The 14,603-nt window shown below is 46.5% G+C and overlaps 1 protein-coding gene across 4 annotated transcripts in view; it reads right to left on the reverse strand.

Moving 5' to 3' along the window:
• Positions 1-14,603, reverse strand: part of SLC6A20 (solute carrier family 6 member 20) — a 53,559-nt gene that overhangs the window by 18,279 nt on the left and 20,677 nt on the right. For all 4 annotated transcript variants that reach the window (XM_036868363.1, XM_036868364.1, XM_036868362.1 and 1 more), the window contains 4 exons: positions 13,139-13,366; positions 8,872-8,982; positions 7,653-7,894; positions 6,226-6,388 (listed from right to left, as the gene is read on the reverse strand). In XM_036868363.1, coding sequence (XP_036724258.1) covers positions 6,226-6,388; positions 7,653-7,894; positions 8,872-8,982; positions 13,139-13,366 — 744 coding nt within the window. The remainder of the gene's footprint in view (positions 1-6,225; positions 6,389-7,652; positions 7,895-8,871; positions 8,983-13,138; positions 13,367-14,603) is intronic.

Consider the following 14,603-nt stretch of genomic DNA (forward strand, 5'->3'; position numbering starts at 1 on the left):
CAAAGCAATCCTGAGGAAAAAGAACACAGCAGGAGACATAACCCTCCCAGACTTCAGAAAATACTAAGCTACAGTAAAGAAAACTGTCATGGTCACGAAAACAGACATGGATCAATGGAACAGAATAGAGAGGCCAGAAATAAACCTACACACCTATGGTCAATTAATCTTCAACAAAGAAAGCAAGAATGTACAATGGAGAAAAGACAGTCTTTTCAGCAAGTAGCATTGGAAGCTGAACAGCCGCAAATAAAGTTAGAACACACCCTCACACCATACACAAAAATAAGCTCAAAAAGGATTAAAGTCTTAAATACAAGATATGACACCATAAAACCCCAGAAGAGAACATAGGCAAAACATTCTCTGACATAAATCATACCGTTTTCTTAGGTCAGACTCAAGGCAACAGAAATAAAAGCAAACCTACCAATGGACCCAATCAAACATAAAGCTTTTGCACATCGAAGGAAACCATGAACAAAAAGACAACTACGGACTAGGAGAAAATATTTCAAAATGATGCAACCTACAAGGGCTAAATTTCAAAAAAATACCAACAGCATGTACAACTCAACAATAAATCAACCCAATCAAAAAAATGGAAAAAAGACCTAAAACAACACTTCTCCAAAAAATATATATATATGGCCAAAAGGCACAAGGAAATAGTTCAACATATATAATTATGACACAAATACAAATCAAAACTACAAGTTGTCACCTCACAGCAGTAGGAAAGACAATCAGCCTGGTCAAAAAAACCCAAAAAGTCTACATACAATAAATACGGGACAGTGTCTGGAGAACAAGGAACCCCTGTTAGCGGGAAGGTAAATTGGTAACAGCACAATGGACAGCAGTAGGGAAGGTCCTTAAATATTGAAAAATAGAGCTCCCATAAGGTCCAGCAATGCCACTCCTGGGCAAATATCTGGAGAAAACCATCCTTCGAATACACACATGGACCCCAACAGTCGTTGAGGTAAGATTTACAATAGCCGAGGCATCGAAACTACCGAAATGTCCATCGAGTTGAATGAATGGATAAAGAAAACGCCATACGTGTCACAGTGGACTATTAGCGAGAAAACAGAACAAAATCATGCCATTTGCAGCAACATGGATCAGGAGGTGATCTAACTAAGTCCAATAAGTCAGAGTAAGACAAATATATGATATCACTTACAGGTGGAATCTAAAAAAGGATACAGATGAACTAATTGACAAAACAAAAACAGACTCATAGCCTTAGATAAGTAATTTAGAATTACCAAAGGGGGAAGTTGCAGAGGGGGGAGAGAGAAATTAGGAGGTTGGGATTAATACATACACACTAATATATATGTATATATATAATTATAAAATAGATAATCAATGAGCACCTACTGGAGAGCACAGGGACCTCTACTCAACACTCAGTAATAACCTATGTGGGAAAAGAATCCGAAAGAGAATAGGTTCTCGTATATGTATAACTGAATCAAGCTGCTGTAAAACTCAAACACAGCATTGTAAATCAACCATACTCTAATAGAAAATAAAAAATAAATTAAAAAAAAGAAAAAAATGCAGACTATATTGCCCTGAGGCCTCGGTGACCAGGACTGGTGTGACATTCTTGGAGGCTGAGCAGGCCTGGGATCCAAGGCTGGGCTGTCATGGGGCTGAGGGAGCTGGGGAGGATGTGCTAGCAAAGGAGCCCCCCCCCCTTGTATCTGTGGTGCCTGTTTCCCTCTGCATGGGACCACAATCTCTGGATCCAGACGGGTCCTCCTACTGCTGAAGCAAGCCTAGTGCACCCAAAAGATGGTGGACCCGCTGGGAGGGAAGAGCTGTGAAAAGACACCGGATCTCCACGGCTCCTGCTGGTGGTGTTCCCACCTCCAGCCTCCTTCCTTAGAGACGCCCCACCTACGAACCACAGCACCATCAGCATAGCACTACTGCAGGGATTGGGAATCAGTCTGCAGGGTGAGGGGGGTGGGAAGTATCCAGACACAGGCCCTTGGGGTTTTCTTCGGGCATTTTCCATGTAATTTACAACCCAGAACATGGCTTTCTCTAAGCCTGTGGTTGCCCGAGTTACCAGAGTGGGGGCATGAAGAAATGCTGCCGCCTTGTGGCCGCTTCTCATAACAACATCCTTAAAACGCTGCTCATGGTCACTTAATATTCACAAGGCCTGCCGGGCACTAAATGATCACTGCTCTCAAGAAATGTCCTGTTGTAGGTAACGGAAAAAGAATTCAAAACAGGGCCGACTTTCAAGAAAACAATTTCAAGAGATTAACTTTACTCACCCTGTTGTGTTTTTTTGTTTGTTTGTTTTAAAGCACGTGAAAAGATGTTCAACGTCGCCAACGAGTAGAAAAATGGAAATCAAAATGACAACGAGTTATCCCCTGGCACCAATCATCAAAAATTCTCCAAAGAATAAATGCAGCAGAGGACGTGGAGAAAGGGGAACCCAACAATGCTGTTGGGAGGAAGGTAAATTGGTAATACCCACAATGAAGAGCAGTAGGGAAGGTCCTTAAAAATTGAAAAATAGAGCTCCCATAAGATCCAGCAATCCCACTCCTGGGCAAATATCCAGAGAAAACCATCCTTCGAGTACACACATGCACCCCAGTGGTCATTGCAGTAAGATTTACGATAGCCGAGGCATCAAAACTACCGAAAATCCACCGAGATGAATGAATGGATAAACAAGATGTGCTACATATACACAGTGGACTATTAGCCAGAAAACACAACGAAATCATGCCATTTGCAGCAACATGGATGGATCAGGAGATGATCTCACTAGGTCCAGTAACTCAGACACAGTAAGACAAATATGATATCACTTACACCTGGAATCTAAAAAGAGATACAAATGAAATAATTGACAAAACAAAAACAGACTCACAGCCTTAGAAAAGAAATTTAGAGTTGCCAAAGGGGGAAGTTGCAGAGGGGGGAGAGAGAAATTAGGAGGTTGGGATTAACACATACACACTAATATATATATACATATATATGTATATATGTATGTATAAAAATAGATAACCAGTGAGGACCTACTGGAGAGCACAGGGACCTCTACTCAACACTCAGTAATAACCTATGTGGGAAAAGAATCTGAAAGAGAACAGGTACATGTATAACTAAATCAAGCTGCTGTAAAACTCAAACACAGCATTGTAAATCAACCATACTCCAACAGAAAGTAAAAATTAAATTTAAAAAAAAAAAAGAGGAAAAAAATGCCTACTATATTGCCCTGAGGCCTCAGTGACCTGCGCTGGTGTCACATCCCTGGAGCCTGAGCAGGATTGGGTCCCAAGGCTGGAGTATGCTGGGGCTGAGGGAGCTGGGTGGGAGGATGTGCCGGCAAAAGAGCCCCCCCTGGGACCTGTAGTGCCTGGTCCCCTCTGCATGGGACTACAATCTCCAGATCCAGGCAGGTCCTCCTACAGCTGAAGCAAGCCTAGTGCACCCAAAGGACGGTGGACCCTCCTGGGTAGGAAGAGCTTTGAAAAGTCACCTGGTCTTCATGGGTTTGGTGGTGGGGTTCCCACCTCTAGCCTCATTCCTTAGAGGCGCCCCCCCTACGTACCACAGCACCATCTGCATAGCACTTTTGCAGGGGTTGGGGATCAGTCTGTGGGGTGAGGGGATGAAGTAACGAGATGAGACGTAAGCCCTCGGGGTTTTCTTCGGGCATTTTCCATGTAATTTACAACCCAGGAATACGACTTTCTCTAAGGCTCTGGTTGCCGGAGTTACCAGAGTGGGGCATGAAGAAATGCTGCCGCCTTGTGGCCGTTTCTCATAACATCCTTAAAAGGGGGCTTATGGGCACTTAATATTCGCAGGGCCTGCTGGGCAGTAAATGACCCCTGGTCTAAAGAAATATCCTGTTGTAGGTAACAGAAAAAGAATTCAAAACAGGGCCGACTTTCAAGAAGCCAATTTCAAGAGTTTAGCTTTACTCACACTGTTTAAAAAAAAAAAAAGCACAGGGATAGATATTCAACATCGCTAATTATTAGAGAAATGCAAATCAAAACTTGGACAAGGTATTATCTCGCACCAGTCAGAATGGCCATCAGCAAACGTCCACAAAGCATAAATGCAGAATAAGGTGTGGAGAAAAGGGAAGCTGCCTACACGCTGCTGGTGGGAATGGAAATTTGTGACAGCCACTATGGTGAACAATCTGCAGCTTCTTTAAAAAACTAAAAATAGAGCTACCATACGATCCTGCAATCCCAGTCATGGGCGTAATCCCAGAGAGCACCATCATTCGGAAAGACACATGCACCCCAGCCTTTATTGCAGCACTGTTTACAACAGCCAAGACATGGAAGCAACCAAAATGTCCATCAACAGAGGAATGGATAGAAAAGATGTGGTGAATATATACGATGGAATATTACTCAGCCATAAAAAATGAAATAGTGCCATTTGCAGCAACAAGGATGGACCTAGAGATGATCATACTAAATGAAGTAAGTCAGACAGATAACGACAAATATCATGACATAATTTACAGGTGGAATCTGAAAATTGATACAAATGTACCAATTTACAAAACAGAAAGACTCTCAGATTTAGAAAAGAAACTTACAGTTACCAAACGGGAAAAGTGGGGTGGAGGAGGTATAACTTGGGAGGTTGGGATTAACATATACACACTAATATATATAAAAGAGATATCAACAAAGACCTACTCTATAGCACAGGGAATTCTACTCAACACCCTTTAATAATGTATAGGGGAAAAGAATCTGAAGAAGAATAGATCTATGTCTATGTATAACTGAATCAGGTTGCTGGATGTCTAAAACAAACACAAGAGTGTATATCAACTATACTCCAATATAAAATAAAATTAAATTCAACAAAGTTTGAAAAACTAAAGTATGACAGAAATGAACTTATCTATGAAAGAACAAAAGACATACATAGAGAATAGACTTGTGGTTGCCTAGGGGGGTGGGGGGAGGGTTTGATTGGGGGTTTCGGACCTGCAGGTGGAAACTATACATATAGAATGGATAAACCAGAAGGTAGTATTCTACAGCACAGGGAACTATGTTCAATATCCTGTAATACCCCATAACGGAAAAGAATATGAAAAAGAATATATACGTATAACTGACTCACTTTGATGTATATAAGAAAGTAACACAATACTTCAATTGTTAAAAAAAAAAAAAAGTTGCCAGCATAGCAAATATAATTCTGTAAAATATAAATAAAGGTGATTTTAGTAGCAAAAGTTTTGTGGAAAAACCCAAATGTCTATCAGTAAGGGAATCCATAGGGAATTCCCTGGTTGTCCAGTGATTAGGACTCCGGGCTTCCACTGCCGCTGGCCTGGGTCCAGTAAACTGTAGGATATTTGAATGATGGAATAAAATGTAGCTCTTACAATGAATGAATGGGAGTCCATATGTATCACCAGAGACAAGTCTCAAAAATGAAATGCTGAATGAGAAAGATGTCTCCCAGGACCTCTTATTTCTAGTTAAAAACTGTGAAGCAAAACAACAATATAACTCATAAATATATATGGGTAATAAGGAGGTCAAAATGAAGGTTCTGGCCTCTGGGGAGTAGTGAAAGCTTTGCGGACAGTAACAAAGGGGATTTTACCTTTATCTCTGAAATGTTTTCTTTTACATCAAAAAAATCTGAGCCCAAAATGACAAAATATTTACAATTTTTCATTCTGAGAGATGGATAGATGTGGGTTTGTTATATTATTCTTTATACTTTCCTCTATTTTTAAATTTTAAAAAGAGAAAATTTAAAGGAAGAAAGGACACAGGGAATCCAAAGGAACTGTGTAGAGACTGGGATTCCCGTGCAGCACTTGGGGAGACTAGTGGGCAGAGTTCTCGTCCTCTAAGAGGCACAAGGAAGATATATATATATATATATATATATATATATATATATATATATATATAGTTGTTGTTGTTTTGGTTTTTTTGTTTGTTTGTTTTCACACCACGCACAGCATGTGGGATCTTAGTTCCCCGACCAGGGATCAAACCCGTGGCCCCTGCATTGAAAGCGTGGAGTCTTAACCACTGGACCGCCAGGGAAGTCCCGAGTTTTCCCTGATTTTCACGGGATGTGCATACCCCTCAAGTTGCACTTTCTCTAGAGCAGCTCCCAGAGGGCTCTGTGAAGCGTGTGGGGAAGAAGCAAGCCGAGAAACCTTACCGTTTCCAGCTCCGATTCCAAGCTGCAGTTTTTAATCTGTGGGAACACCTCGCTGTACTTGCTGGGGTAGGCAGACGCCAGGTAACTTTTCACCTCCTCCAGGTTGCTGACTGTCAAAAAGCCATCTTCAAGGTCGAAAGAATTGGTCAGCAGCAGAATCACCCTGCAGAGCAGAGCAGCTGATTGACCTTTGCTGATTACAAAGGCCGCTGTCACCAAACCCTCTGCCTCTTCTGATTAGGTGAGGTCGCTCCAACAAAGGGAATCTGTTGACTGGTGAGCTTTTAAAGGGCAGGGTGATTGTGAACGGCTTTGAAGAAGCCTCAGATAGGAACAGTGATGATCAAAGGAACCAAACCCACGCAGCTGGGCTATTTTAACCTCTGGACCAACATTGTCTGACAGAACTTCCTGTGATGATTGGTATGTTCTCCATCACTGCTGTCCAATATGGTACCCACTAGCCACATGTGGCAACTGAGTACTCGAATGAGGCTAGTGCAACTGAGGAACTGATTTAAAAGAATTTACATTGAAATGGAAACCAATTTAAATCAAAATTTAAATCAATTTAAAATTTTAGTTAATTTTTTTAAACTTATTTATTTTATTTTTGGCTGCACTGGGTCTTCATTGCTCCACGCGGGCTTTCTCTAGTTGCGGTGAGCGGGGGCTACTCTTCGTTGCAGTGCACGGGCTTCTCATTGCAGTGGCTTCTCTTGTTGCGGTGCATGGGCTCTAGGCGCGCGGGCTTCAGTAGTTGTGGCTCACAGGCTTAGTAGTTGTGGCTCGCGGGCTCTAGATTGCAGGCTCAGTAGTTGTGGCGCACAGGCTTAGTTGCTCCGTGGCATTTGGGGTCTTCCCGGACCAGGGCTCGAACCCGTGTCCCCTGCATTGGCAGGCAGATTCTCAACCACTGCACCACCAGGGAAGTCCCCCAAATTTTAGTTAATTTTAAATCAATTTACATTTCAATGTTTACACTAGCACCTTGTGGCTAGTGACTACTGTATTGGACAGCACACCTTCTGGATGATGTTTCTTATATTTTGGGTAAGGGGCAGCAGAAAGTAGATCCTGCAATCTCCATGACTCAGCTGGAGAGCTCTTGGTTACTTCTGAGGTGGGGAGATGGGGCAAAAGAAACTAAGGTTTATCTGTTGAATGCCCTATTGGTGCTAAGTGCTTTGCATACACAAAACTGCCCTCATCCCTTCAGGCAGACGCCGACTTGCCTCATGCTCATCAGCTGCTGGTGGTTCTGATTTGAACCGTGGATTGAGGACAGCAAAGCCTGTGCCCTTTGCCCCACACCCCTTGAATTCTGGTGCCTGCCTCCTCCCAGGGACCCTTTCAGCTCAGGCCTTTGGAGGTTCACTGCCCCCCCCCCCTTGAGGCCTGGGGCCCACCGTATGGCCCAGGCTTACTTGTTCAAGCAGCTTTCGTAGTTGAAGGTGGCCTTGAAGCCATAGATGGAGAAGGTGACGACGCTGGCAAAGATGGAGGTGGAGCTGTTGATGATGGACACGATGACGGTGTGCTTCTGGCAGTCGTTGGAGGGCTCGTTGTAGCTGGCGAAGGCGATGAGGCTGCCGAACCCCAAGCCGAGCGAGAAGAAGATCTGGGTGGCTGCGTTGATCCAGGCCTTGGGGTTGGCCAGCTGCTCCATCTGGAAAGCCAGCGGGGACAGCGCTGGAGAGCCCCGGGTGGGAATCCCAGGCTCTCAGATCAGCAGGGGGCAGGAGGCCCGGAGAGGGGAAGGAACTTGCCCGTGGCACACAGCCAGCCAGAGGCAGGCCTGGGCCCCGAACCCAGCTCTCCTGGCCCCGTGCGTGCCCAGCCCGGTCCTCAGCAGATAAAACGCATCCTCATGTCCTACCCTCCACTGCCTCTTACCCACAGGAGGTGTGCAATTGAAAAGTGTAGGGTAAAATAACTTTTAAAGGTTTTGAGCCCCTGATCCATGACCCAGGCACTGCACGGGTCTGGGCCTCCAGAAATGGCAGTGCTGGTGTCTAGGTCTGGGTTGTACCCCAGCACTAATATTAGGGGGCATTTGGAAGGTGATGGGGGCACTAATGGGGGGGTGCTGCCAAAGTCATTTTGTTTCCAGGGACCAGATTTGCTAAATGAATAACTTGTCCTGCCCCAAAGGCAATGGTGGCCTCCCTTGATTAGCATCAGCTATGGGGTGACTGGGGAGCGGGGTGCCTGGGACCGGATCACGGAGAGCCCTGCGGAGTATGGAGGCACCCCTGTCGGGAGCGGGGTGCATGGAGGTGCGAGCAGGAGGGTGAGCTGACTGGCGTGACGCTCCTGGTAAACAACTTGGTGCACAGGCTGGAGGGAGGGTTTGGGGTGAGACTGGGGTGAAGGCCAGATGTGGGGCTGGGGTAGCAGTCGGTTGGGGGCAGTGAGGACAAAGAGGAGGGTGGATGGAAGACTTAATGCCCCAGAATTAGCAGGGCATAGGGACTGCCTGTCTGAGGACAGAATCCACGCCCCTCCACTGCCTGGTGGGCTCGCACCCACCTTCCCCGGGTCCACTACTGTTCCCCCCACCCTTGGTCTTCCCCCTTCCACCCATCCTGGAAGGTGGCAGGATGCATGGGGGTGCCCTCGGGACCCCTCCCCTCCAGCCCATACCTTGGGAGTGAACATGTATGCCAGGCCGTTGGTGGCTCCGTGGAGCGTGAGGCCCCTGACCAGGTAGATCATGAGCACGCAGTAGGGCAGCAACGCAGTGAAGTACACCACCTGCGGGCACCAGAGGGCAGAGTCAGCCTCCTGGAGATGCAGTGACTACAGGGCCCTTTTGCCCAGGGCAGACCCGCCGTCCCCCCGAAACACCACGGCACTGTCTTGGCTGTTCGGGCTACTGATAGCTGGAAAGGTATCGAGATTCTTGGTCAGGCACAGGTTCCGAGTTTGGGAAACTGGGTGGTGGGATGTGGATGCCCACGTGTGTGACCACCAGGAAATCTCTTATTTAGTGGAGAAGAGGGAACAGGTCCTAGAGACCTCTGTCCTCCGCCCTCCCTTCAACCCGAACTTCTTCCAGAAAGGATTTGAGGCAGCCCACAAAAATACATAATCACATCAACATTTTAAAACTGCTAGATAAAGATATCTGTGTAAAAAGAAAATGTGGGCAATCCAGTAAGATAAGCCCAAAGAAAAGGGCAGCCCACAGAATAGGTGTGTGAGGTGCTACCCAGTTTCTGAGCCAGATTGATCTCTGAGCTTCCTCGTGGCCCAAGCAAAGCAGGAAGCACAATCGCTTACAAGATTTATATTGTCTCTGAAAGGAAAAAAAAAGTCCAAGAGGTTGGAGGAATGTCAGGTATCCCCAGGACTGGGGCCTGAGAGAAGCTTAGCCATGGGTGCCATAAAGGAAAAGTCTTGACACTGGTGTCCCTATAATAAATACAATAGAAATTCAGTGATTTTTTATGAAAGGCCTCACTTCCAGAGGCTTTAAAATTGCACATCAATGGAATTTTTTGTGAACCAAAACCTTTCCCTGCTGACATACGTCATGAGTTCAGTAATGTTTTATCTTTGGTTTTCATGGTGGATTTAGAAGTAGCCTCTCATATTCTGGGTAATTTTAACTTTTGCAAAGCCTTACAATAGGGACCTTCAAGTGCATGGATGCCCATCTAGGACTGGAATTTCTTTTCTGTATATCAACTCGTATGTGCACAAGAGCCCCATATATAAAGCAATGAAATACTTTGCAAGTCTTTTTGTTTGTTTGTTTTTGGTGAGAGCAGTTCCCTTAATGTTTACATCCTCCTATGAGAAATATAGCTGGTGACCCAAGTCCAGATGAGCCTGAGTTGCACCTGGCCCTCCATTCCCACTGAGGTGTGGCACCCATCTTCCCATAAATTTCCAAGGCCACCAGAGTGGTGCTCTGTCTCCTTTCACCCTGGCAATGGCAGGCAGAAGTGGGGTGTGTCTTCTATGATTGCTTCTTAACTGAAAACATTGAACTTGAGATGAGTAATAAATCCACCTGAGATTACAAGAAGATAAACCAGGTCTGAGGTGGAAATGGATAGGTGGAAAGAGAGGGCATCCGGCGAGTGAGCTGAAGGAAATCAAGAGACAACAGGGGAGGGGTGACCAATGTCCATAACCACTGGACACTTAGAGGACACTTAGAGCAAGCCCTTGGAATCTCCCCCCGTCCCCTCAGGTGAACAAGTTTCCCGGAAGGCTCTCTGGAGTCGAGACCAGGCTGGCTCACTTCTCCCCCATCAGGGAAGCTGGCAGGATTGCTGGACACATGATCCAGCCTCAACTATTGGGAAAAACCATTTCTAAATAATCTGAAAAAAAAATCTTGGAGGGGTAAAAAGCAGATTCCAGCAGAGAAGGCCAGGATATGGCACACAGTCTTTAACAAAATTAATCCCCGTAAATAGAGCTGTTGGAGCTCATACAACTCAACAACAACAACAAAACACAACCCAATCCAAAAATGGGCAGAAGACCTAAATAGACATTTCTCCAAAGAAGACATACAGATGGCCAAGAGGCACATGAAAAGATGCTCAACATTGCTAATCATTAGAGAAATGCAAATCAAAACTGCAATGAGGTACCACCTCACACTGGTCAGAATGGCCATCATTAAAATGTCTACAAATAACAAATGCTGGAGAGGGTGTGGAGGAAAGGGAACCCTCCTACACTGTTGGTGGGAATGTAAGTTGGTGCAGCCACTATGGAAAACTAGTGTGGAAGTTCCTCAGAAAACTAAAATAGAGTTGCCATGTGATCCAGCAATCCCACTCCTGGGCATATATCCAGACAAAATTATAATTCAAAAAGCTACATGCACCCCTATGTTCACAGCGGCACTGTTTGCAATGCCCAAGACATGGAAACAACCTAAATGTCCATCGACAGATGAATGGGTAAAGAAGATGTGGTATATGTAAACAATGGACTATTACTCATCCATAAAAAGAATGAAATAATGCCATCTGCAGCAACATGGATGGACCTAGAGATGATCATACTAAGTGAAGTATGTCAGAAAGAGAAGGACAAATACCATATGATCTCACTTACATGTGGAATCCAAAATATGACACAAATGAACTTATCTACAAAACAGAAAGAGACTCACAGACATAGAGAACAGGGGAGGGTTGGATTGGGAGTTTGGGATTAGCAGTTGCAAACTATTATATATAGGATCAATAAACAACAAGGTCCTATTGTATAGTACAGGGAACTATATTAAATATCCTGTAATAAACCATAATGGAAAAGAATATGAAAAAGAATATATATAAATGAATCACTTTGCTATACCCCGGAAACTAACACAAAATTGTAAATCAGCTACACTACAATTTAAAAAAATAACTAAAGAGAGCTTTTGGGACACTTCTATCAATGGAGAGAGGTGTGGCTTAAGCAGAGGAAATAGACACTAAGAATGAGTAAGTTTTCATGGCATGACATGTCCTCATCTAACAAGTTTCTAAATGATCTGGAAAAGGGATGGCCTCATTAAATCTCCAAGTTTGCAGATATTGCCCTCGGATCTTTTGGATCATGGTCATGATAATCTGGCATAGACCAATTGAAGAACTTTTATGAGCATAAACTATCAGGAAGCTTCAAGACGGGACAGAGTGAGTTGCTGCAGACTCTAAGCTTTCGCCAGGAAGATTCACTAGTCCCTCAGCTCGGCGGTGAGATGGGGTGTTATTAGGGCTAAGATGCTGGCCACCACAAGGTCTCGGAAACCAGAAGATGTCCTACTAGGCATGGTACTGGGGCATCACAGGACACCTAAAATACCGTGGGTAGTTCTGGTCTTGATGCCTCAAGAAACACATGGTGGGGCTAGAGAAGGCAACTCAGATGGCCAAGAGGATGAGGACAGGTGGATTCTTGGGACCTTCAGAAGGGAAAAGCTGGGGGATTAAGTCATGAAAAGTGTCGGCAAACAGGAGGTGGCTCACCAAACCGAGATGATGGGGAGTTTCTGGGGCAAAGCTGGGTCTGCCTGGCTCTGCCCTCACTACTTGGTGCCCTTGGGCGGGACGTTACCTCTCTAAGCCTCAGGCGAGTGGGACGGTGAAATCTACCATGAAGGACTGAAGATTGAAGCAATGTGCATGTCTAACCCAGGGTGAGAGGAGTGACTGAGTAAGAGCAGGGCACACGGGGGGTTCAGAGCGCCTGCTGCAGCTTGAGAGAGACGGAAGATGAGGGAAACTCTCCAGGAAAACTTTCTACGTGGAGCAGATTAAAGAAGTGTCTCAGCCCCAGCAGGAGTATAAACCTGGGGACACACCAAAGAGAAAAGGTTTCTACATCAGACCCGACAGCTCTGGAGGGTCACTGAAAGCAGCTTAGACCAAAGCTGAGTTCTGAAACTCGGCTGCACACAGCATCACCTGGAGAGCTTTTAAAATCCCAGTGCGCAGGGGGCACCTCACAATGATCATTCTGGAACCTCTGATGGTAGGACTGAGAGCAGAGTTTTAAAAGCTCTCCAGGTGGTACCACTATGCAGCTAGGGTCAAGAGCCGAGAGTATCTTGGGGACATCTGCCAACGTGAAGTTTTCAAAGCAAGGAAAACTCTGTTTAGTTGCTTGGCACCCCTTGGGTGGTACGGGTTTGGGGCTGGGACAGAAATGCTCATCGTTTTAGGAAATGGGAAAGTCCTCATTTCGAGATTTAGGGTTGTGACTTCGAGCACCGCTGGCCATCTCTAGAGTCACTAGCAAGTGACTCGTGCCAGCATCCCTGTCCTCGCCCTCCGCCCCCAGCGCAGCTTCTCGCCATTGTCTGGGGCCGGGGCTGCCCCCCCCCCCCCCGCCACCAACACACACACACACACCGTGCCGCCGTCACACACACACCGTGCCCTCATCCCACCTTGCCGGTGGACTCCGTGCCCCGCAGGATGCACAAGTACACCAGGAGCCAGGCCAGAATGAGGCACAGCGCCGGCTCCCACTGCACTGCCCCGCTCTCCTGGATGGACGGCGAGATGTTGAGGGTTTTCCGGTACCAGAAGTACTGCGTCGAGGAAGCCTTCTCACACTCCTCATCGTAGCCCGTACGGTTGCCATTCAGTGGGCACACGGACCACGGCAGGGGATCCTTTGGGATCAAGACAAACGTTATACACAGAGGTGAGGACTGAGGCCAAAGGTCGGGGTGGGGAGGACGGGAGGTGGCCCTGAGAGGAGGCTCCTGGAAGAGGACGCTGGTCCCCAAAGGGCAGGCGGCTGAAGCCCCTGAAGGCAGACAGGGAATCGAGGGGTTTGTCACGGGCACGGATGGGGCTTGGGCAGAGGGGTCAGGCAGGGAAGGGCTCCACACTCCCAATCTACCGAATTCTACAGTGGGTCTGAGAGACCAAATCAAAGGGACAATGGCCAGACCATCATTGACAAACGAACTCTGACCCACAACTTCTGCAGCCACCAGCCCAGGAACCCAAACCACAATTCCTGCAGTAATCAGCCCAGAGTGGACACGACTCGGTCACCGGCTGCAGCTTTCCAAACTTGTGTTCCCTCTAACTCAGGACCAAGTGGAAAAAGCCAGATACGCTCCCCTAACCAATCACACAGCTACAGTTTCCATGCCAGCATGCTCCAATCAGGGCACACCTGCAGCCTTCCGTTTCCCACTAGCACGATTTCCCGCTCCTCTACCTGTCCTGCCTGGAGTTTCTGCCAAATACGAGTGAAGGTGCTGACCTCCTGCTAACGAGCTCCGGATAGACAGCCTCTGCTTGCTCTCATTTGGGTGGTCTGTTTATTTCCACAAGCCCCTAGCGAGTCCTAGCATGAATAAGACTTGGGTCCTGCCCTCACTAACTGGTGGTGGAGACAGGCGTTTCCTACAACGGGCACTGGGTTTGGAAGTTAGAGGGGGACGCAGTTCAGCCCCACCACAGCCGTCTTCTGCGTCTAAGACAGAGACAACCCAGCACTGATGACTTCCTTTGAGCCTGAGTCAAGCTACACCCGTAGCAGTTCCACTCCTGGACTTTGTAGATAGAGCCAGTAAGAGCCTCTTCTGCTTCATCTAGTTTGAACAGGGCTCTCTGTCACTTAGAAACCAAAGAGCCTACATGGTGCATGTACAATGAACACGACCCAAGGCCAAGAGCTAAAGAGAAGCTCTGAGCTGAGTGGGGGCGGGTGGTAGATTCTGGCCTGGAGGGGGAAGGGGGTCCCCCCTCTGCTCTGCCAAGACCAGCCCCTCGTTGATCAGATTTCATTAGACAAAAACTCTCCACTGACAGAAGCAACTCTAACCCCATTGGGTTCAATCCCTATATTTCACAGAAAACAGAAATGAGCCCCAACGGCATCACTACCTGATG

The sequence above is a fragment of the Balaenoptera musculus genome, chromosome 11 (assembly GCF_009873245.2).
Source record: "Balaenoptera musculus isolate JJ_BM4_2016_0621 chromosome 11, mBalMus1.pri.v3, whole genome shotgun sequence".
In the NCBI taxonomy this organism is placed as follows: Eukaryota; Metazoa; Chordata; class Mammalia; order Artiodactyla; family Balaenopteridae; genus Balaenoptera; species Balaenoptera musculus.